The 25,470-nt window shown below is 36.4% G+C and overlaps 1 protein-coding gene across 5 annotated transcripts in view; it reads right to left on the bottom strand.

The window, feature by feature from the left end:
• Positions 1-205: 205 nt before the first annotated feature.
• Positions 206-25,470, bottom strand: part of RPS6KC1 (ribosomal protein S6 kinase, 52kDa, polypeptide 1) — a 211,512-nt gene continuing 186,247 nt past the window's right edge. For all 5 annotated transcript variants that reach the window (XM_011996156.1, XM_011996155.1, XM_011996152.1 and 2 more), the window contains 3 exons: positions 13,149-13,231; positions 11,984-12,079; positions 206-1,154 (listed from right to left, as the gene is read on the bottom strand). In XM_011996156.1, the coding sequence (XP_011851546.1) occupies positions 1,044-1,154; positions 11,984-12,079; positions 13,149-13,231 (290 nt within the window). In that variant the 3' untranslated portion in view covers positions 206-1,043. The remainder of the gene's footprint in view (positions 1,155-11,983; positions 12,080-13,148; positions 13,232-25,470) is intronic.

The following is a 25,470-nucleotide window of genomic DNA, read 5'->3' as shown; positions in this document are numbered from 1 at the left end:
TCTCATCACCAAAGTAACAAACTAGGACTGCCATTCAATTCCATTTAGATGAGATCCTTTGCTTCTTAGTATACCAAGCCAAAAAGTAAAACAAAGTCAAGCATGAGAAGCAATGGTAGAAACTGATAATATTTCACAAGGAAAGGAACGGAGGCATTTCTTTAAGAAAAACAAGGGGGGAGGGTTATTAAATGAAGAAGAGATCTAATGTTTCACCATGTTTATTTGACATCATGATTTCTTAGTCCTTACACAATCTGGGGAAATAAGCACTTCCTTCCCTTTTTTGTTGCATGTGTGTTAGCAGGAGACAGAAGAACAGAATATGAGGGAACAAGCAGAGGGTGCAGAAAATGGAAAGACGGGGAAAGAAAGATGCTGTTGAAGACACAGAGTGTTTATATGAACCCTTCTCTAAATAAGCAGTACCAACCAAGAGTACAAAGCTGACAACATGGAGTGTCTTCCCACAGAAATAATCTGGGACCACATTCAACATACATTAATTATACAGCATCAGGGTACAGGTTTTCCGTCAGAAATTATATGTATATCCTATTTTTCTCACTTTTAAGTTGCGCTGATGACGCTGTTCATGAAGTACTTTTAGTGTATTATTAAGCAAATATTAATTTAATCATATAAACCAATCCTGGTCAGCAAAAAGCTCTGTTAGCTGCCACGTAAAGGTCCTTTCAAGTAAAACTTCATTCCACACTTAACAGCTTCCTATCAGAAGAATTTCTTGAAGGAACTCTTTCGGTTGGCTTTACAACTGATCTGCAACACCGAATGTGGACTAAATTCAGATCACACCTTGGTTGCAGATATGTATATAACAGCCCCTGGTAAAATCAGCTAATATCTTGTAACTGTAAACAAATTGTTCTCTTTCAGTCACTCCCCCCACCCCCCCATTTCCTATAACGGTCTTTATCCAAATGCTTTGGTGCTCCATAAGTGACTGAGGCAGAGGTGCCTCAGTGCTGGAGATGCCTGTCACGGAGGTGCTCAGAATGTGTGAAGCTAACCCTGCATTACATTCATCTCATCAGTTCTGCCCAATCCACAGGGGTAAAGAATGGATGAGATTTGATATCTTCAACACCAGCAACTCCAGCACCAAGTCGTTCCAGAGGATTGAACTGCAAGAGCTAAAAAAAAAAGACAGATTTAGTGAGTAACAGGAATCCAACTGGCAAATCAAAGGAAAACCAGTATTTGAAAGGAAACAACTTCTAAATTCAACCCTGGTAACAAAGTCTTGATTAATACCCAAGTGACCATGTTTTCTTGAAAGGGAGCTATATCTAATACCACTCCAGCTGTGGGGTGTGAGAGACACCTGAACTGAGTTTATGGCTTTTCAACTGATGGGAAACATGGCCTTGAGTAACTTCCTTTGTTTCCCTCATCCTCATAGAGCATAACAGGATAGCTATACCTATCAATTTCCTACCCCAAAAGTACACCATGACATTAATTAGATACTGCACTAGATTCTGAGATAGCCAGTTACTTTCTCCATGATTAGAAATTTGGGAAGCACAGTAAATCTTTCGATCCCTAATGAACTATGTATGTGTTGAGACTAAACTTTACCTAAGAGTGAATATGCTTTTTAGTATTCCAAAATTACTAGTCTTTGGCATAGTTGACACAAAGGAAATAATTTAATCTAATGAATGAAACAAGTTTTGGTTTCTTCAGAAATAGGACACGAGTGTAAAATATGTAAAAAAATTTTGTGGTTTAATAATGTCAAATTTTTGTGTTAACTTTACTGAGGGATAATTTATATAGCGTAAAATTCACCCCTTATAAAGTGTACAATCTGAAGACTTTTAGTAAATTTTGAGTTGTGCAACTAGCACCACAATCCAGTTTTAGAACATTTTGATTACCCTAAAAAGCTTCCTCATGCCATCTATAGTTAATCCCCACTCCCATCCCCAGCCCTCAGCAACCACTGACCTGCCTTTTTTCTCTATAAAGTTGCCCTTTCTGAACACTTCATATAATTGAAATCATAAAATATGTAGTCTTTTGCTGCTGCCTTCTTTCACTCATCATTATGTTTCTGAGATCCATCCACATTGTAGCAAGTATCAACAGTCCGCTCCTTTTTCTTAGTATTCCACTGTTTAGATGTACCACATTTCATTAATCCATTCACTAGTTTTTAGATACTTGGACTTTCCAGTTTGGGGCTATAATGAATAATGCTGCTATTAACATTCATGTACATGTCTTTGTGTAGACATATATTTTCATTTTTCTTGGTTACAGTCCTAGAAGTAGAATTGCTGGGTCACAGAATGAGCTTATGTTTAACTTTTTATAAAATTTCCAAACTTTTCTAAAGTAGTTGTACCATCTTACATTCCCACAAACATTTAAGTTTGAGGATTTCAGTTTCTCTACATCCTCAGCTCTTGGTACTGTCATTTTGATAACAGCCCTTCTCTTGATATTAGTAGTATCTTATTATGGTTTTAATTTATATCCCCTAACAACTAATAATGTTGAGCATCTTTTCATGTGCTCGTTAGCCATTCAAATAGCTTTCTGGGTGAAATATCTAACTTTCCGCCCATTTTAAAACTGAATTGTCTGTCTTACTGAATTACAAGAGTTCTTTATATATTCTGAATATAAGTCCCTTATCAGATAAATGATTTGCAACTATTTTCTCCCAGTCTGTGACTTGTCTTCATTTTCCTTCTTTAAAATTTTTATATTTTTATTATTTCTTCATAGAGGTGGGGTCTCGCTATGTTGTCAAGGCTAGTCGCAAACTTCTGGGCTCAAGAGGTTCTCCTACCATGGCCTCCCAAAGTGCTGGGATTACAGGCATAAGCCACCACACCTGCCCTGTTGTCTTCATTTTCTTAATGGTGACTTTTGAATACACAAGTTTTTAATTTTAAGGAAATCTACTTTATCAACTTTTCCTTTTATGGACCACGCTTTTGGTATCACATCTAATACTTCTTTGCCTAACCCAACACCAAACATTTTCTCTTTTGTTTTCTTCTACAATTGTTATGGCTTTAACTCTTATATACAAATATATGACCTATTTTGAGTTAACTTCTGCAAATAATATGAAGGGTCTAAGTTCATTTTGTTTGTAGCATGTGTATATTCAATTTCCCAGTGCCATTTGTTAGAAAAACACTGTGGTCTTAAAACTATGGTGGCTTTACAGTTAGTGTGGAAATCAGGTAGAGTAAGTCCTCCAACTTTGTTGTCTTGCAAAATTGTTTTGGACATTATAGGTCCTTTGCCTTTTTATGCACAGTTTGGAACCAGCTAAAGGTTTCCCAATTTTGCTGATCTTCGCAAAGAACTACCCTTGTGGTTTTAATTTTTCTCTTATTCTTCTGTTCTCTATCTTACTGATTTCTGCTTCCTTTGGATTTACTTTGTTTTTTACAGCTTCTTTTCATAGTTTCTTTCTTTTTTTAAATGTACAGACAGGGTTTTACCATGTTGCCCAGGCTGGTCTTGAACTCCTGAACTCAAGTGATCCTCACACCTCAGCCTCCCAAGTAGCTGGGACTACAGGAGCACACAACCACATCTAGCTTTGTTTCATTTTTTCTTATGGTGCAAGCTAAGATTTTGATTTGAAACCTTCCTTTTTTTTCCCTGATATAGTCATTTAAAGCCATAAATTTCCCTCAAGAATTGATTTAGCTGCATCCTATACATTTTGATATATTGTGTTTTCCTTTTCGTTCCATTTAAAACTTTTTTTAGTTTTTCTTGATATTTCTTCTTTAACTCATACAAAACTTAGAAGCATACGGTTTAATTTTCAAATATTTGTGGATTTAGCAGATCTCCTCCTATTGTTGATTTCTACTTTGATTGTTATGGTGATTATAATCAGTGTACAATGTAATTCAGAATACATTGTATGAATTCAATCCCTTTAAATGCTAAAACTTGTTTTATGGCCTAGCATGTGATCTTTCTTGGAGATTGTTTTGTGTGTACTTGATAAGAATGTGTGTTCTGCAGTCACTGGGTGAAGTGTTCTATACATGTCAGTTACAGCTTGTTCGAGTCTTCAATGTCCTTGCTAGGTTTCTATAAACCATGGAGAATGGAGTATTGAGCCTCCACTTACTATTGCTAAATTGTCTGCTTTTCCTTTCAATTCAGTTCAATTTTGTTTCCTACATTTTAAGGCCATTATTAGTGCATATACATTTGTAATTGTTACAGCTACCCATGTACTATCACTATGAAACATTTGTCAGTCCCTAGTAAATCTATCTTAATACCCATTTTGTCTGATATTTAATATTGCCACTCCAGCTCTTCTGTGGTTACTGTTGGTATGGTTTTTCCTTTTCCATCCTTTGTCTTTCAATCTGTTCGTGTTTTTTAATTTAAGGTGTGTCTCTCACACACAGAAGATCCAACTTAATGGAATTTGCCTTTGGTTTGGCATGTTTACATATTCACTTTATTGACATGGTGGGTTTATATTTGCTATTTTGGGGCTTGTTTTCTAGATTTACTGTCTTATTTGTTCTTCCTTTACTGCCTTCTTTTGTGTTAAATGCTTTTTGCTGTACCATTTTAGTTTCTCTACTTTCTTTTTTGTTTTTAGGATTTTTTTTTTTTTTTAGTGGTTGCTGTATCCCTACAATATGTATCTTATCACTTAATATATCACTTATAAGATCATTTATCTACTTCAAAACAGTAGTAACTTTAATTTAGCAAAAGGCAGAAACTTTGCTCCACCATAGCCCCCTTCCTTTGTCTATTATCGTCATAAATATTTAGATATTGCTTCTATGTGTGCTAAACCCAATAGCATGGTTTTATAATTGTTGCTACATGCAATTTTATGTCTTTTAAATAATATATATATACATGTATATATACACATGCAATTTTACGACTTTTAAATAAAATATATAAATGCAATTTTGTCTTTTAAATAAATACACACATACAAATGTATATGTATACATACATACATATGTATATATGTGTATGTGTATATATATTTTATTTAAAAGACATAAAATGTATGTATATATGTATGTGTATATATATTTTATTGAAAAGACAAAACTGCATGTATATATATACATGTACATATTTTTTATTTAAAAGACATAAAATTGCATGTAGCAAGAATTACAAAACCATGCTATTGGGTTTAACACATATAGAAACAATATCTAAATATTTATGACAATAATAGACAAAGGAAGGGGGCTATGGTGGAGCAAAGTTTCTACCTTTTGCTAAATTAAAGTTACTATTATTTTGAAGTAAATGATCTTATAAGATAAGTGATGTATTAAAGTGATAAGATGCATATTGTAGCAACCACTAAAATAAAAAAGAAACCCTAAAAACAAAAAAGAAAATTAGTAGAGAAACTAAATGGTACAGCAAAAGCATTTAACACAAAAGAAGGCAGTAAAGGAAGAACAAATAAGACAGTAAATCTAGAACAAGTAGCAAAATAGCAAATATAAACCCACCATATCAATAAAGTGAATATCTAAGCATGCCAAACCAAAGACCGATTCCGTTAAGCTGGATCTTCTGTGTGTGAGAGACACACCTTAAATTAAAAAACACGAACAGATTGAAAGACAAAGGATGGAAAAGGATAAACCATACCAACAGTAACCACAGAAGAGCTGGAGTGGCAATATTAAATGTCAGACAAAATGGGTATTAAGGCAGATCTACTATCTATCTTAATAGTAAGATAGGGACTGACAAATGTTTCATAGTGATAGTACATGAGTAGCTGTAACAATTACAAATGTACATGCACTAATGGCCTCAAAATATAGGAAACAAAATTGAACTGAATTGAAAGGAAAAACAGACAATTTAGTAATAGACAATGTGTATATATATGTGTGTATATATATATTTTATTTAAAAGATAAAATTGCATGTAGGTGTATATATGTATATATTATATATATATATAGTGTCTTTTCTATGAACTCATATCTACAATTTTCAGTGTTCCTCATTTCCTCCTTGGACTTACGTTACTACCTGGCGTCATTTCTTTCCACCCTGAAGGAATTCCTGTGGTATTTCTTGTAAGGCAATTCTGCTAACAATAAACCCTCCCAGTCTTTCTGTATTTGGGAATGTCTTTATGCACCTTCATTTTTGAAGGATAATGTTGCTGAATTCTTGGTTTACTGCTGCTTCTTGATTTCAGCACTTTGTGTCACTCTAAATAATCTTCTGTCCTCCATGTTTTGATAATTAGTTAGACATTAATGCTTCCTTCTATGTAAGTTATTTTCCTTTTACTGCTTCCAAAATTTTCTTGTTTTTGTCTTTCAACAATTTGGTTAAGTGTGGATATGTCTAAATATGTCTAAGTGTAGACCTCTTTGTATTTTCCTACATAGGGTCTGTTGAGTTTCTTGGATGTGTAAGTTAATTCTTTTCATCAAATCTGGAAAGGTTTTAGCCATTATTTCTTTTTGCTGTCCCTTTCCCTTTCTCCTCTCCGTCTGGGACTATCATTATATGCATACTGGAACATTTGCTATTGTCTTACAGATTTCTATAGTCTGTTCATTTTTTCCAATTTTTATGTCTATTTTTCTGATTCAATAATTTCTATTAATTTAAGTTCATTTATTCTTTCTTCTTCTATCTCAAATTTGCTGTTAGCTACTTTTTTTTTCTAGTGAATTTTTCATGTCAGTTATTGTATTTTTCAACTTGTGACTTCTACTTAGTTCTGTTTTTTAAAAATATACTTTCTCCTTATTACAGAATCTCTTTGTTGATTCATTTTTGTCACTTATTTAATTATTTAAACACAGTTTCATTTTGTTCTTTGGAAATATTTACAATAGCTGCTTTAAAGTCTTTGTAAATCCATTGTCTGCGTACACTCGGAGACAATTTCTCCTGATTGCTTTTTTTTTTTTTCTGAATATGGGACATATATTTTTGTTTGTGTATGTCTTACATTACACTTCACTGAAAACAGGACATTTTAGATAGCATATTTTAGCAACTCTAGAGTCTGACTTTTCCCCCATGAAGTTTATCATTGCTGTTGGATTGTTTGTTCTTTGTTTGGTAACTTGTTTCAGTTAGATCTGTAAAGTTGCTAAGTTCCCTTCCCACTCACTGCACTGTAATGTGCAGCTGCTGACAACTTTCCACATTTTTTTTTCTTTTTAAAGCTGGCTTTCTCAGGGTCACCCCTGTGTCTGCATAGCTTATGGGTCAACCAATGACTGAACAGAGGTTGTATTCAAATATCTCAGCCCTTCAAGCTTCTGTTCTCTGCCAATGCATAGGAGAATACACTCAAAGTTTAGGCCACAAAACCACATCTGCCCTGGATTTTACTTTCTGCTGGGCCCATTCCCTGTTCCTGTGCACATTTATGCAGCCTCAGGATCAGTCCTCATGGTTTACCCCACCCTGGCAAAACCTTTGCACCTGATCAAGCAGGAAGGGGAGATTGAAAGCAGCCCTGAGTCAAGAGTCCCCACTCTTCTTTCCCAGAGTTCAGCTGTTTTTTGTTTGTTTGTTTGTTTGAGACACAGCCACACTCTGTTGCCCAGGCTGGAGTGCAGTGGCACGATCTAGGCTCACTGCAACCTCTACCTCCCAGGTTCAAGCAATTCTCCTGTCTCAGCCTCCCGAGTACCTGGGACTACAGGCATCCACCACCACGCCCAGCTAATTTTTGTATTTTTAGTAGAGACAGGGTTTCACCGTATTAGCCTGGTCTCAAATTCCTGACCTCAGGTGATTCATCCACCTCAGCCTCCCAAAGTGCTGGGATCACAGGCGTGAGCCACCGTGCCCGGCCAGTTCAGCTATTTTTTAAGCATAAATACCTTTCAGATTGTTGTATCCTTTGATCCATTTCCAGAGCACTGAAATGATAGGTTTTTCACCAAATCTGTCTAACTTCATACTTTCTGGGGGAAAGAAACTCTGCCAACTAACTTATGAAGCCACAGCCACTCAAATTTAAGAATACTCCCAGTAAATATTTTTTTCCACAGAATGTAGTCAAGTGCAACTGAAATATTAAATTATTTATTTACAATATTTGTAGTCCAATATACAGGAAATTCCACTCTTGGACGTTAACCAAAACTTCCATTTCTTCTCTTTTTCATTATTTCTAATTTTTCTTTCATTCATGATTAATTCAATTATTTGCATGATAAGTATCAATTGTTTGCTATTATATGCCAGTCCACTACTTTTTTAGAATTTTGTTGACCTATGTCAATAGCAGTAGCCTCATTCTTCATTAGCAGCCCTATAATTCCAATATATGCTTCATCAAATTGCAAATTACTGTGTCATGAATGTTCCTCACTGTCCCATCAGTAATACTAACAAAGATATACACGACATTTACCACATGCCAGGTATTATTCTAAGTGGTTATGACAGGTTAACTCATTTAACTCACAACTCTATGAATAGCTACTATTATCTCCATTTTATAGATAAGAAAAGGGGAATTAAGTAACTTGTTTAAGATCAAACAGGTGGTAAGTGGCAAAGACAAGATTTGAATTCAAGCATTCTGATTCCAGAATCCATGCCTTAACAACATTACACTGCCTCATGAAAGTGAGATCTGCAAATGCTAAGAATCTATTACTTCACTTGGGTATAACTAAATCCATAAGGGGAATGAAGCATATACTTCAAAAGACTATACTAACAATCTTTTACTTGAAATTATGTCTAGCACTCAAACTGAACCATACTACACTGTTTATTAAACCTAATTGCTCAAATAATTTTTATATTAGTAGTTGCTACGATTTGTTAAGAGAAAAGCTACTGTTATAAAACAAACATCATAGGAATATCCTACGTGTATCAAATCCACTTTTACAATCAGACAATTTATGTCTACCGACTGAAATGTGGAAGGCATCAAACATTTTAATATAAATCTAACATTTCAAATATTTGTAAGAATTAACTACAATGACAGCATTATATTTAGTATTTCAGGAAACATATAAACATGTAAGTTCTTTCTTCTTCATTATAAACAACTGGTTTCTTTCTAAAATGTTACTTTAAATGTGAAATTCTAAAGGTTCATATTTTGACTTTTACTGAAGTCAATTTAATTGGTTCATGAACTCCTCTATACATTTGCAAGTATAAATCTATAGGCAAAAGTGTAATTGTTTTAACCATGACTATCTTGCTTATTCTGCTGTTTTAAAGGCTATAATACATCTCAAGAGAGGTCACAGAAAGATTCTACTGCTTAAGAAAATGTCAGCCAGTGGCACATTCAAGTTAATGAATCCAAGACAGCAGCTGCCAACCTCCTTTCTCCTGAAGAACAGGCAACAGAGCTGAGCAATGAGGGCACAAAACATTTGTTTTGGTCTTTTTCTCACACAATTTCTTAAAACTGACCAAGCAACTGCGTCATAATTAACTAATGTACATGCTAAAGCACAAACATACATGCTCTGAGGAATTTTTTTTAAGATTGCATTTAAAATGTAATTATGTTTACTTTGGCACCATTCGCTTGACTTGGACAGATAAATGAACCAGGGGTACGGGGATTATGAAATCTAACAAGAAAGCAAGGAGCTAAAAGACCAAAGAGGAGAAAATTTCCCCCAAGTAGAATTATTTCCATATAAATCATTTTGTGATTTTTTTTTAAAGTGACCTCTATGACCTGTGAGGTAGTGGAAAAGGAAAGTCAAAATGACAAATTGCTAATCATGCCAAGAGACCCCTTTTCCCTTTCCTGATGATGTTTCCTCAACATGAGTGGTAGTTTCCTTAGGCAGGCCAATGACATAATGCTGATTTACTATATAAGCTATACATATCTGAGTTTGGAGACTTACCATACCTTAAGCCTAGATTCCTTTACAACATAACTTCTAATAAAGACAAAAGCAGAACTTGATAACTTATTATGGGAAATTCTATTTTTAGTATTAGATAATAACGACTACTTCTTTAAGGAAGAGAAACAAAAAAATAGCAGTTGCTAGTCTTTCCTAAATTATTTACTAAAAAATACTTTGAATTTATCTCGTGCCACAACAAATAAGATGAAATCAAATGAATAGCTGCTCTTTTTTCCCATTAGAATGAAATGTTTTATGTATCTCTTCATTACCACTTAATCTAAAGTGCTCTAGGTATTCTCATCTCAGCATTTCCAACCTGATTGTTTCTTTATAGTTTACATACTCTGGGCAAATTAATCTTCCTGAAGTACAACTCTAAACCTTTTACTCTTCTCCACAAGCTCCAAGTCTCTTTTTTTTTTTTTTTTTTTTGAGACGGAGTCTCACTCTGTCACCCAGGCTGGAGTGCAGTGGCGCGATCTCGGCTCACTGCAAGCTCCGCCTCCCAGGTTCATGCCATTCTCCCGCCTCAGCCTCCTGAGTAGCTGGGACCACAGGCACCCACCACCACACCCGGCTAATTTTTTGTATTTTTAGTAGAGACGGGGTTTCACTGTGTTAGCCAGGATGGTCTCGATCTCCTGACCTCGTGATCCACCCGCCTCGGCCTCCCAAAGTGCTGGGATTACAGGCATGAGTCACTGTGCCCAGTCAAATCTCAAATTTTAATGAATTAAATATTATCACTCTATTCTTGTGTTTGTGATGATAGAACCCCATAAGAGAACTCCAACTTATTTTTTTATGCTCACCTACTACCCATATCTTTACTTATCTCTCTAGTCTAGATAAATCAAACTTTTGTTTCCTAAACTTGGGTCTTTCAGACTCCTTCCTTGCCTTTGCTCAAACCATTCATTCCACCAAGACTGTTCTCCCCACATCCTGCCTTGCCATGCTGAAATTCTAAGGCCCAGCAAAAGTAGCGTCCATTCCACAAAAACTTTCCCTAATACTACCATTCCACTGATTATATCTGCCTCCTTCTTTTGACTTGCCATAGTATTTTTTAAAACTCTTTGACAGCCTTTATCAATTTCCATGTGGTATGGTTATTTACGTGTCTTACCTTTGTAGCTTATAGCATTGTGCCTTGTATATAATATTTGTTGAATGAAAGCAAAATCACTCTTCAAGAGAATACTAGTTAATTATCTTCCTAATATATGCTCCCCTGCCCTCTTTTCTTTCAATTTTTGTTTTCCCTGATTTTTAAAAAAAATCCACGTTTCATTACATAATTTTAGTTCTTGATCTTTTTCAAATAACTTTTTCCATTATATTTTTCATCAAAGTATAAGGATCCCAGGCCTGCTTGTTCCAGCTGATAGCCCAGCAATGGGCCTGTCACACCAGAGTACTAACAACCCTCAATATACTCAGCAAAATTCACTACACAAAACTAGAGGAGTAATTTAAGTATGGGGAATCAATCTAAGCAGCACTGGAGTTCCAAGCCTATCTCTGGGATACTGAACTTTAATTATCAATGGTCTCTTTCTTCAAAGCCACCAGAAATGTAATCATTGACACCAATGCCCAAGTTCCACCAATGATGAAGTATCTAACTTGACAAGATTTTCTAATATGCCCCTCCTAAGCTACCTGAGTAGCTTTATAAATAACCTGAGTAAATTTATAAATAAGAATTAAAAACTGAAAACAGCCATTCATAGGTGGTTACAAAATGCAACTGCAAAATTAGAGCAGCCCCAGACAAGCTAAAAGCAATACTCAAATCACAGAGTTATACAAATATACAGAATTGACTAAACGTGAGTCCTGAATTTTGGGAAAAAAAATTAATACCAAGAAGTTTTAACTATACTCTCTGACCCAATCAATACTTTGATGATAGCAAAAGCCTGAAAATATACAGTATTAATTCTGAATGCATGTTTGTTTTAGGTTAAATGGGTTTTTCTTACTCCAAACTAATCTCTTTTTAAGGTTTTGGAGGTGTGGGCTCTGCTAATCTGCATGGTTGATAAACCTGGCCAATAGGTCAATTAAATTACCTGTTGAATGAGTGAGCGAGCCTCTTCAGAGACACATTCTGGCATGTTCAAAGTAGTGTGAGTATTTATTCCTGCTGGATGGCATTCAACCAGAGTCTGAAACAATCAATCAGGCACACTTCTTATCCCAAATAACATCATATTTTGTTATATCATAGGATTTATGGACAGCAAGTACAGAGAGTTCAACAACCATTTTAACTGGAGGTGTAGTAATCAACGCAGTGCCGCCTAAGCTGTTTAGGATGAGGGCTATGAGCCTATAGAACTTTTAACTGAAATGAAGACAATCACCATGATCATATCATAAGCTTATGCTACTGTCCCATCGTCCTTGGTTATAAAATTAATGGCTCAGAATATTACAGAAATGCTTAAATTATATACAAAACTAAAAAGGGATTTGATCCCTTTAAAATGTTTTAATGTTTTAAAAACTCTTCAAAGTTTAGAATTTGTTAGTCATAATACTTTACATACATATATAGCGCTTTACAGTGTAAATGTATGTAAAGGTGATTTGTAAACTCTCCAACAATCTTAGGTCAGTATTATCTACACACGTAGGTAGATGACTATTTACAAAAGCGTAACTGTTCATTTCCTCTCTTTTCTTCCCAGGAAGCAATCTGCACAATACTTTATTAAAGTCTACTAACTCAAACATCATACTCAAAAGTCATTCATCTGAGAATATAATTTCTGTCCTTAAGTAGAACAGATAAGAAAAATTTATGGTACTGAGAAAAAGATAATGCTAACTTTAATATCTACATTAATTTTCGTAAATAAGAATTCCCTCCTGGTTTCAGACAAGATGTTTAAAACATCCAGAGAATTTTAATACATCCTTACATAAACCTTACAGATTTGACCCTGTTAAAGCTGAATAATGGAAAATTAAAAGAAAAAGGTTTAGTCATATTTCACTATGAAATATTGTGACATAAAATAATTTTACCATCAATTTATTCAATGTAATGCAATCCAACTTTAAAAAAAAATCTGGAATCTTGATAAACTTGCATTTCTCTACCTGCTTTCGGTATCAAAGTTTTTCTTGCTTAGTCCCTGATTTAAAAACTAAGGGTGAAGGCTAATGTTCTCAATTTGAAATCAAGGTAGCATCTGAGTAAATTTATTAAACGTCCAGGTCCCTGCTTACCTTGCCAGTGAGAAGTTCAAAGAGGACAGCACCCAAACTCCACCAATCACAGGCTTCAGTTTCTTCAGTGATTGCTCCAACCTCTAAACACACCAAAAAAGGTTGATATTAAAATTCCAAAGGGCAATTAAACTTTCAAAATTAACATGTATTAGCAAGGTGACCTTTTTAATGCTGAGAGGGCATATACTAAATACTACTGGGCTTTCAAAATTCCTGAAAGTTACTTATCCTTTTGGTCACCTACTGTGGTTGCATTTTTTTTTTTTTTTGATGCAGTCATATATTAAACTCAGACATTTGTTCTTCAGTTGATAGAGGGACACCTTCAAGATGCTTTACTTAAAAGTTATGTGAACCTACTAGATCAGCATTTTGCTTAATTTCTTACATTTGAGAAAGTATAGCCAATTCTACCTCATGGGTGACATTTTTGTTTTAGAAATAAAGATTCTTCAGGTTCTAAAGAAACTTTAAAAATTATCTAAACCAATATTAATCATCCTTTTACTTGCAGGTTAGAAAGCAGAGAGATGAAATGCCCTGTCCAATGTCATATTATAGCAGAATGAAGACCTAGTTTAGAGTATCATCTTCCCTTTCCTATGTAATCAGTTGTTTTCAACCAAAGGAGGAACATGTGAAATGCAAATCTACCCATTTTGCTAAAGTACAGATAGATATATTATTTTAAGCCATGGCTGAAACTATTGGCCAAGATAAAGGATTTTAGAGTATCTACAAATTACACTTTTATCTGTGTTATCCCTATCTCTCGCCAGCACAAGTTCCTGAAATGTAATTTGAGTTTTCAGGTGTCATCTTTCAGGTTCCTGCACCAATCAGCAACAACTCTTCATTTCACCATTTTTTTTTTTTTTTTGAGGCTTTTAGCCCTTAAGTTATCTTGTGCTTTCCTAATGGCATTAAATTAGTCCCTAAGCCTTGCCAATACCTGCCCTTTCATTTCCAACTGACTAAAAAAAAAAAAAAACAAACAAAAAAAACCTACTATTTGACTATAGGTAACCCACAATTTGTAACTATTTTCGAGTTTATAAGTAGTTAGGTTGGAACTTGGAAAGTAAAACATGTAAGTGGTACTCAGATGCCTAGCCTTTTAACTAGTGCTTAGTCAATCTATTTGTGTGGGAGAACCCCAAACTTACAAAATAGCTTGAGCAATAATCTTAAAGCAAAAGTCACATGGACCAAAAAAAGAGTCATTCCTATGCAAAACACTGAAATTACTCCATTCAGCAACCTTTTTCTACATCCCTTTTTCTGAGGTTCAAACAGCCTATATGGAACTCTACCCCTTCACAGCCCTTTCTGAGCCCACCCTCTTCCTAAAGTGCTTCATGCCAAATCAGTTTCCGTTCTCCAACTAGCCGCTCTCAACTAGGTAGTAAAAAGAAAGCAGATTATTAACTAATTCAAACTAGTAAGTGAATGACTCGAAGTCTCCTAATGTTCTTAGAACTCTTTGCATTTATAAAACAGTTGCTTGTTTGAAAAATTGAGAACTACCTAACAATAGAGATTTAATCATATATGTTGTGGCACATCTGTATGATGGATAACTACTACATAACCATTTTAAGTAGGGCTGGGCGCGGTGGCTCACGCCTGTAATCCCAGCACTTTGGGAGGCTGAAGCGGGTGGATCACCTGAGGTCAGGAGTTCAAGACCAGCCTGGCCAACATGGCAAAACCCCATCTCTACTAAAAACATAAAAATTAGCCGTGTGTGGTGACGAGTGCCTGTAATCCCAGCTACCCAGGAGGCTGAGGCAGGAGAATCACTTGAACCCGGGAGGCGGAAGTTGCAGTGAGCTGAGATCGTGCCATTGCACTCCAGCCTGGGCAACAAGAGCGAAACTCCATCTCAAATAAATAAATAAATAAATAAAAATTAAAAAACAAAAAATAAAATAAAAAAACACCTAAATATACTTAAGTGAATGTTTGTATATAAAAACATATAAAAAACTATAAAACAATAGCTTTTTAAAAAGCTGTAAAACAATACAATTCTAATTTTTAAAGTATACATTTAGAAAAAAGACTGGTAAGAAAATATGACAAGATGTTTTACTGATTTGCCTCTGCGGTGGTGAGATTTTTTTTTTTTTTTTTTTGAGAAGGAGTCTCACTCTGTAGCCCAAGCTGGAGTGCAGCAGCGCAATCTTGGCTCACTGCACCTTTCACCTCTGAGGCTGAAGCGATTCTCCTGCCTCAGCCTCCCAAGTAGCTGGGACTACAGTTGCACGCCACCACACCCGGTTAATTATTTTGTATTTTTAGTAGGCACGGGGTTTTACCATGTGCCCTGTGTAGTCTCGAACTCCTGAGCTAAGGCGATCTACCCGCCTTGGCCTACCAAAGTGCTGGGATTACAGGCATGAGCCACTGCACCCGGCCAGTGAGATTTTTTTATTACCTACATGAATATGTAATTGACACAAATCTTTAAATTTTTAAAGTACAGCAAGATGATATGAAAACATTGAGGCTCGCTGGAAAAGTTACTCTGGAGCAGGGAAGACAAAACTACGTAAACCAATCTTCCCTTCTGTTCACCTGCATGGTTTTTTCCACAACTTTAATGCATGAAAAAGAACAATGAACTAGAAATCAGGAGTCCTGGGTTGAGTCAAGAAATTCACTTGATCTCATCTATAACATGAGGGTTAGAGCTGAGGGGCTCTAGGAGTTCTATGATTTGATACTCAAGGATTCTCTACAATAATGATACTCATGAAGGACATATCCCTGGATGCTCTCTTTCAAAGTACATATGCTACCCCTCCCAGATGCAAACACATTGCCCTCACCCCCATTCCCATTTCACAGGGAGCCACTATCACCTTTGCAAGTGTCCTCTTAGACTTTATAAAGGGTGTGTGTTCTTAGAAATGTTAGCAAAGTAAAAGGGAAATTTATCATAGTTCTATCATAAAATATAACCTTTTGTACATTTCCTTCCAGTCTAAAACAAGCAATGAATGACATCATTTCCCTACTCAAAATTCTCACTGACCATTAGATAACATTCAAATTTCTTGCTTAATCAGGTATATATATACAATTCGGCTTCCATAATAAGGTATCAACCCATCAAATTCATTCAACCAACACACATGAAGCAGCATAAACTAAGCACTCTACTAGGCACTATTCCTCTACAAAATTCTATGCCTTGGCCACATCGTTAAATAATGTGAAGCTATAATCAGTTTTCCTCCTAGTTAGTGGTTTTATTTCTTAAGTATCATTTTGTTCAAGAATTTCATTTACTCCATTTTCTTTAATCATATCACAAGCAGTGTATACTTCTTAGTATTACAAGGATCACCTGAAGTCAGGAGTTTGAGACCAGCCTGGCCAACATGGCGAAACCCCATCTCTACTAAAATACAAAAATAGGCTGGGTGTGGTGGCTCATGCCTGTAATCCCAGCACTTGGGAGGCCGGATCATGAGGTCAGGAGATCGAGACCACCCTGGCTAACATGGTGAAACCCTGTCTTCACCAAAAATACAAAAAATTAGTAAGGCACAGTGGTGGGCGCCTGTAGTCCCAGCTACTCGGGAGGCCAAGGCAGGAGAATTGCTTGAACCCAGGAGGCAAAGGTTGCAGTGAGCCGAGATCACGCCACTGCATTCCAGCCTGGGCAACAGAGCATGACTCCATCTCAAAAAATAAATAAAAAATAAAAATACAAAAATTAGCCAGGTGTGGTGGTGCGCACCTGTAGTCCTATCTACTTAGGAGGCTGAGACAGGAGAATCACTTGAACTCAGGAAGCAAGGGCTGCAGTGAGCCAAGATCACGCCACTGGACTCCAGCCTGGGCGACAGAGTAAGACTCCATATCAAAAAAAAAAAAAAAGTTTTACCTGTTTACATCAAGATCCAAAGTTATCTGTCAGCCATCAGTTTTAAAAACTTTCCATTTATAATGCTGCTTTCTTCACAGTAGGTACACATTGTATAATGATAGCAGCAATAATAATATAGCAGCTACTGTTTCCTGGCTGTTCACTACATGTAAGAAACCGTATTGAACACTTTACAGGAATTATTTACAATCTCTAAGCAACCTTATGGAAGAACTTATTTGGGTATGGTGACTTTGGGAGAGAATATTGTATTTATGTGTCCAGGAAGAAGCGGGACAGTTGATCCAGTTAGGTTCAAGAAATGTAAAAATTAATGAGATGGTTTATAGGGTCTAGTAACACGTGCTAAGGAGCTCTAGACTGAAGCCACATTCTTAAGTCTCTGCTCATGAGGTTCCCCATTAAAACTGAGCAGAGGATTGCCCAGATGGGTCTGTCTAATCAATCAATGGCTAACATATTTATAAAGGTACCCTTTAAATTCAGCAAAAGGTCCAAAGTGCCATCAACAATGTAGCCTAGATCCTCAAAAGCTACATGTTTGTTTGTTTTCCACACCACTGCAGGGAACATGCACCCCAGACGAAATGTGTTAGTGGGGAGGCATAGGGGGAGTGTGTTCTTGAAGCCACAAGGTAAGCACATTGCATATTCCTGAGTCTCAAAGACTTGTATGTGGGGAGGGGATGCAGTATTGTTTTACAATTACTATTTTTTAAAATAAATAAGACCTATTATGGAACACAATGTAAAATTTGCATGGATGTGCAAGATAAAAAGACTTCAAAGAAACCTCAGAATCTTATTTCACTGGTCCCCTGAGATACTCATTTCATATCACCTCTACAGTCAAGTACATAAGTAGAAAAATTTGAGAGGCACTTCCTGAGACAGACAAGGTGGATTCCTGTATTGGTTTCTGTGAACTTGCTCAACTGCGAAGTCTAAGAACTAGGCTTTATGCTGCTTTGAAATCCCTAAGTAATCTTCTGCCAGGGTCCTTAACAGGTAAATAACGACCAATGTACTGCTCCAAATGTGGATTGCCACAGTGTCTGATAAGCCCCAATTGAATGGGAGGCAACACAGACAGCAGGAAGAGACCTAAGAATCTCCTAGAGGAAGCCTGTGCGACCCACAGCCTGTGGGCTGAATGCAGCCCAATGCCAATTTGCAAACTTTCTTAAAACATGATGAGATTTTTTTGCGACTTTTTTTTTTTTAGTTCATCAGTTATCATTAGTGTTAGTGTATTTTATTTGGCCCAAGACAATTCTTCTTTCAGTGTGGCCCAGGGAAGCCACAAGATTGGACACCCCTGCAAAGTTTACTTATATTCCCACTCTTCAGTGGGCTTGCTAGCTAGTCCAAGACACCAAGTGGCACCTGAGATAACTGTTGGAGACACTTTAGTGCTGTCAGCCACAGTCTACCTCTGTCACTCCCCATTTTCCATCTTTCCTGGATCTTCATCTCTTCTCTCTTCCACAGACAGCCTGCTTCATTTCCTCCCCATTGACTTTCTTTCTTGCCTCCTCTTGGATATGATTAGTTCAGCTTTCTAACAGCACTTAGGTCTAAGGAGACTGCTGGTCCCATCTAAGAAAAACTGCTTTTGAAACTATGAAGGCAGCTAGGCTGAATGTCATCTTTAATCATATTGGAGTAATAGAGAAGGATAAGAACTGTAAAAAGGTAAATTGGCTTTTCATGGAAACCAGAAAAGACATTGAACAATTTTTAAATCCATCCCCTTAACAGTGCAGCTTGAAACTGTTCAAAATGACTTTATATCAAGCAGGGATTCATTAATTAATGTGAAATTGATATCACGACCAACTGTCCTTGATTTTCATACATGACTCTAAGCTACGACAAAGAGTTCTGTATTTAGGCTGTATTTAGGTAAGATACAAAGAAGAACTTCCTAACAGCTAGGAAGCTTAAATATGAGAACAGGTGAAGGTAAGTACTTGTAGAATTTCTTCTTTATAGGTGTTAAAACAGAAAAAAAAAAAAATTCAATTATCAGAACAAAGGACTTTATTTGGTTGCCCTTTTAAGATCCTTAAATATCAGTAATTCTTAGATTAAAAATTTTAAGATATACACTGAAACCATATTGCCAAAAAGAAACCTGAGGTTGTGTGGCTGTCAAAGACCACTACTCTAAAACTACTTTACTTGCAAACTCTATATAAAAAAACCTAAGCATAAACCAACAACACTGATTTATATATAAAGCAACATGATAGTTACTACAAATATCAGGTATATGTGCCTAAAATCAAAAGTAGAGAATGAAAAGAAATACCATGTAAGTCTCTGAGGCTATTTTAAAAGAATAACACAGTGAAGCTGAGAAATCCCCTTTAACTCCTACCTCAAATTTGAAAAATCTCTGGAAACAAGCAGAAAAACATTTTGTTTTGTTTTCTTTTTTTTTTTTTTTAAGGTTCTCTTTCTGTCACCTAGGCTGGAGTGCAGTGGCAGGATGACGGTTCACTGCAGCCTCGACCTCCTGGGCTCAAGCAATCCTCCCACCTCAGCCTCCTAAGTAGCTGGGACCACAGGTATGCACCACCACACTTGGCTAATTTTTTTTATTTTTATTTTTTGTAGACAGAGGATTTCACCATGTTATTCAGGCTGGTCTCAAACTCCTAGGCTTAAGTAATTCTCCTGCCCTGGCCTCCCAAAGTGCTGGAATTACAGGCATAAGCCACCACGTTTGGCCTAGAAAAATATTTTAAAGGATAAACTCTAACACTTTTTTTTTTTTTTTGCCAATTTTCAAAACATTTTTCCTATAAAACACAAGGTGTTAAGTTTCTGGGCATGCCCCATTCCCTACCACTACATTCTATAATTGCAATTTCTAGTCTTGGTAAAACAGTATCCTTATTCTCCACAAGTGCAGTGGCACACTACGGGCATTAAGAAACATGATCAGAGAAAAATAAACTATTATCTCAGAAAATAATTTCTCAGTTTATTCCCATAAAAACTCAAAAAGAGATGGTGATATCAAAGAATCCTGGATTTTTATCCTTAAGTCAAACAGATGTATTGCCGAGGCTCTGGTTATGCTGCTGTTTGAGCTTGGCTGAGTATATCACGACGCTTCTCTGAAAATGAGAACAGCCAGACCTCTAACATTCTTTCAACCTCTTATAATCTGTAATTTTATGATCCTGAAAGTGTTTTCAAAAGCACTCATGAGCCTTTCTCATAACTTCTTCTCCCTCCATTAACCTAAGATGCCCAAAGAGTGGATTATGCTAAGATGAGCAAGCATTCCTCAATCTTCTTCCTTTTCTCTTTTCTATACACAGCCACTCCTCTCTTTCCCTAAAAGACTAATTACCTGGTGGTAAGTGAAATGAATCAGGGTCACTAAATCTAACCATTATCATCTTTTAATGTAATGGAGACACAGAATCAGTTCCTGATTAAATTTCAACTCATCCATAAATTTTTAAGGACATCAAACATGTGCAAACTGTTGAGTCAAATTCTAGAACTTTCACTTCAGTATTCTGATACTCTAACTACAACATAGAATCTTACTGATTCATACTAATGATTCAAACTATCATATTTCACAAGTGAATAAACAAGATTAAATAAAACAAAGATATCACAACATAAAATGTGCTTTGCCTACCTTTGCTTTACTCATGTTTAACACCTCATAGAACACTCTTCAATAAGCCAAGATATTTTTCAGAAAAATAATGCTGTCTTGGTAGCCCATATTGCCAAAGAGCTTGCTAAAACACAGAATAACAAAGTTTTATAGTCCTTATGATATTCAGAGTCTTCCAAGTCTCCCTCTTACAGCCAAAATAATGTTTACCCTACATGCAACTGTAATAATCTTAGCACCCAAAAGTAAAGGAGTAAAAAAGCAGAAAGCTTGAACTCAACCATAAGATGTCTATATAGCGATGAGAAAGGAAGGGAAAGAAGAACAGTACACACTCTCAGACTTGAGGAAGTTTGGAAGACATTGGAGAGACTATGTGATTCCAACATACTAAAATCATGATGTATGCTTCATGATGTATGCTTATCTAAGGGTACAGGCACTGCCTTTTAAGATTATACAATTTAAACTGCATAGATTTGTCAGACATGATGCAAAAATAACCAAAGACAGATCTAACACTATACTGGAAATTGTATACAAAATTGAGAAAACTAGAAACTGCAAGTTAAACTCAAGCTTTAAACAAAAACGTTTCCATAAAGTTTTATAAAGATGAAGCATCTTGCATTTTAAGCAATTGTGGGGCTTTCAACATCCCAAATTCAGAATTTGCTTTTCTTTAAAAGACATCACTTTTAAAATGCTTAATAAGGGAATCTGATATTCCACATTTACAGATACATGTTAAGACACACCATCAGACTGGTGAGGCCATTTGACTCAGTTCCCTGGTTTTTCCACTAAAGGAGAACCACATAAATCATCTAATTCTTCACTTCACCTTTACTAACAATATAGTTACCCATCCCCATTCCAAAAATTCCCAGAGACAAGTCCATAACCTCCTTCTGGCAATATGCTCTGTTGCTGGTATCTTCTCTCCCCATGAAACAGAAGGAAATACAGTATGTTCAGAATCTTCTTAGAAGAGAATTTCACTTATAGAGAAATTCTATTATAATTTAGAACTCTTAAACTATTTTTCTTAACTAGGCTTTTTTAAATGAATAGAATCTTAAAAGCCTCATTTCTTTTCACTCTCAAAGTTATAGCAACTGTGGAACTGTTATTAAGAAGTCATATAAATTTAATTAAAAAGCAGCAATCATTGTAAATAAAGTGTTTATGTAATACTCAAATTAAACCAATAGTTAGATGCTGGAAGAATTTATCACATAAGTAACATAATGCTTTATCCAAATATCAGAATGACAGGCCAATCTTAAGGCCGCAAGATCCATACAATACATTAAAATGATAATCAGTAGTAAATACACTAGGGAAGGAGGTGAAAGGTAAATATAGTTTTCTAATGCCACAGGATTCTTTTTCTCAAAATAAAAAAAATGTTCACTTTAAATATTTGACCTTAAGGATTCCAAAGCTCTCTTTTGGGGGGAAAAAAAAACCATAAGGAACAAATAAGACAACATAAGAACAAAGGCAAATTCTTATAACCTTAAAATTAAGCACAATGTATACCTTTATACTATCAGAAAGGAAGCTGGAATGTCTAAACTTTCTACAAATTCTTTAAGTGTTCAATTAGAAATGCTGTTACAATTGATCAAGAATTTAACTTTCTTCTAAGGGAGTCAGACTTCATTAAATGGATTTAGGAGAAAGGTTAAAAAAATCTAATCTGTCATCGGTGACAACTTTGACCAAGGAAAAGAACATCTTTCTTTTGCAGTGAGCATTCCATGTCAGCTAGGGCACAGAAACATTAGTACTGTGTTCCTATACAGACAATCTTTCCCTGCAGCATCTGTTGCTAATTGAAAGGGACTAGAATTACAAAATCCTAGTCAATTTCTCTCACCAGCTCTTGCTGTGTATAAAGATTTTCTATGCAGGAGCTGAGCATTAGTCTTCCACTGCAGCTGATGACTAAAGAGCAAAGAGAAAGAAACACAGAAGAAAGCATTTTTTGTATCCAACAATATATGGAACTAAACTGTGGGAAGGGGGACAGCTAAGCATGTCTTTTGTTAGCTCAGAAAATTACCATTCTATAAATACAACTATTCACCTATAAAGGTCTATTAACATCCTAGTTAACCAATTGTATATTTCTTCTGTTTGGGTAGACTCCTTTTCATGTAAATCTTCAAAAGTAACCGTCAATATTATACCAATTGTGTCTTTTATTTCTAGCTCCTAGGCACAGTGCCTGGGACACAGGAGGCATTTAATAAATGTTTGTTGAATAAATATATCAATCTTATATTTGGTAGCACTGTCCATTCAAGGCACTCAAAGCACCACCAAAGCCCTCATCACATTCGTTTTCTTTACGTTCCATTGAGCATGCAGATCTACATCAAGTTCTTTTGCACTTTTACAAGTTGTAGGTTAAAAAGTTTAAAACATTGTCTAAAGCATACTCAGCCACAGGCAGAAACAAAGATTAGAGGATGAGTGGAGGCCAGTCAGCTGACTACACTATTCCAGGCAAGAGATGAAGGCAGCCTAAACTCAGGTGGTGGAATGGACACCTTCCAGTGCTCCCCATGCAAAGCACAATGACTGCCTCTGGATGGTACCGTTTGCTCTGGCACAGGTGGCGTGTGCTACATCAAGAAAAGAAAGCTGGGCTGGGCATGGTGGCTCACGTCTGTAATCCCAGCACTTTGGCAGGCCCAGGTGGGTGGATGACCTGAGGTCAGGAGTTCAGGACCAGCCTGGCCAACTTGTGAAACTCCATCTTTACTAAAAGTACAAAAAATTAGCCAGGTATGGTGGTGGCCACCTGTAATCCCAGCTACTTGGGAGACTGAGGCAGGAGAACTGCTTGAACCTAGGAGGTGGAGGTTACAGTGAGCTGAGATCACACCATCGCACTCTAGCCTGGGTGACCGAGCAAGACTCTGTCTCGGGGGGAAAAAAAAAAAAAAAAGCTGAAAAACCCTGGGGGAATAAAGAAGACAGAACCGGGAGATAACTCAGGGTTTTTTTCTATTCCTGTTTAATTAAAGGAATTTAGGCACCTAATTCCATAAAATGTGCCACAAATTTGTAAGCTGGTTCTATCCGGCTGGTGGGCTGGTGAGGTCATTTGTATCAATTAGAAATACTTTTTAAATGTTATCAAAAACAAATTCATTATTACATGCATTGTAGGACAACTACGCTACCTAGCCGGGGTACTATTTTAAATATAAAGACAAATTTTTTTAAGTGTTTGTATATGACAATAGAAAATGTTACAACCAAAAGCAAAACTAAAAGCCATAGCAACTATGACAATAAGATTTCATTTTAATTCCAGGTTTGGAATGCTCCTTTAATAGTTATAAACTAAAATATCAAAGTTTAATAGCTTAAAGTTTACAAGTTCAAAGATGCAAAGCTGTTCACAGGGGCCTTGTACTTGAAATGAGTCAAGTCAGACAGAAGAAACTTCCCTACAGCCTCACATTTCCGAGGCAGATCTTCATTCTTAGGTGACAGACTAACTAGAGCCTGGAATTTTCATTTCCTAGCCCATCCTTTCAAACGGGCATTTTGCTCCTTTTTTCTTATTTTATACTATTTCAGAAAACATTGACTGCCTAATTATCCATTCTCTATTCCATAAAGTCCTCCAGCATCGTACTCAATTGCTTATTCAAATGCCGTATTTGTTGAGCAGGGTACACGAACTGTTTGAAAGTTCCTGGAATCACATTACTCTAATTAGCGTATTATCCAAAGAAGACCAGCGACAGAGACTGGCACTGTCCAGAGGGAGAAGTCTGCAGCAGCTGGGGCCCCGTTCTTCTCCCAGTGCTGCAAGGTGACAGGGGAGATGTGGTGCTGCTCCACCCTACACACATTCGTTTTGGCTCACCTCAGTCTCTAGCCTCGCTTCCTGCCACCACCTCATTATTTATTCAGCTGGCTTTTAGGTAATTCAATTACCTGAACCCCTGGGCCTGCTGTATTGTGGGGAACTGGACCTGAGTGCGGACCACACTCAGCTAGTTCAGGCTAGGCTTGGCTACATATCTAACTCCACTTTTCTCCCACCACCTAGCTCTGAATTTCTTGTTGTCGTGGTGACCTGGCAACCATGTTCTGAGCTTCCCTGCAATTATCTGTACAACTTGGGTCAAAACGCCTTAATTCCACTTGATTCAGCACTCCAGAGCCAAGAATACTTGTTCAAGGGAGTTTATAGGTATCATTACTATACGGTTTTCTTGTGAGATAAAATAAGAAATGAGTAACTACCACATGACTTCTGGTTGACTGATTATAATTATAATTCTGAGCTCTAAACAATCTTGCTTACTCTCTCACCCTGTATTTCTAGTAGGAAAAAACCAACAGCATGCTCCATTTTCCATTGATCATATCACAACTCCATTCTGAAGAGCCATCGGGTGTCATAGTGTTACCCAACCAAAGCCATTACAGTTGATTGATGAGAAAAAGGCTAACTGAAAATTGTGAGAATGACAGGCATAGCTCTCTCGCTCCCTTGCTCTCTCTCTGCCGCTCTGCTGCTATGTTAGGCAGAGAGCTACATGCACTGCTATTAAAGGAGCTTCAGAAATCCTACTTGCCTTATCCTCACTCATTTTTTAAAACCTTAGCATTTTAAAACATTTATTTGAAGGAAGAATTTGTGAAGAATTGCTTAGAAGGACTAAGACCTGGTAACCTAATGGAGATTAAAATTTACAAAATGTTATGGGATACAGAAACTGATGATTTGATAA

Source organism: Mandrillus leucophaeus, unplaced genomic scaffold (genome assembly GCF_000951045.1).
Source record: "Mandrillus leucophaeus isolate KB7577 unplaced genomic scaffold, Mleu.le_1.0 Scaffold503, whole genome shotgun sequence".
In the NCBI taxonomy this organism is placed as follows: Eukaryota; Metazoa; Chordata; class Mammalia; order Primates; family Cercopithecidae; genus Mandrillus; species Mandrillus leucophaeus.
Note: the sequence above shows the minus strand (reverse complement) of the source record. Positions and strands in the feature narration are given on the sequence as shown.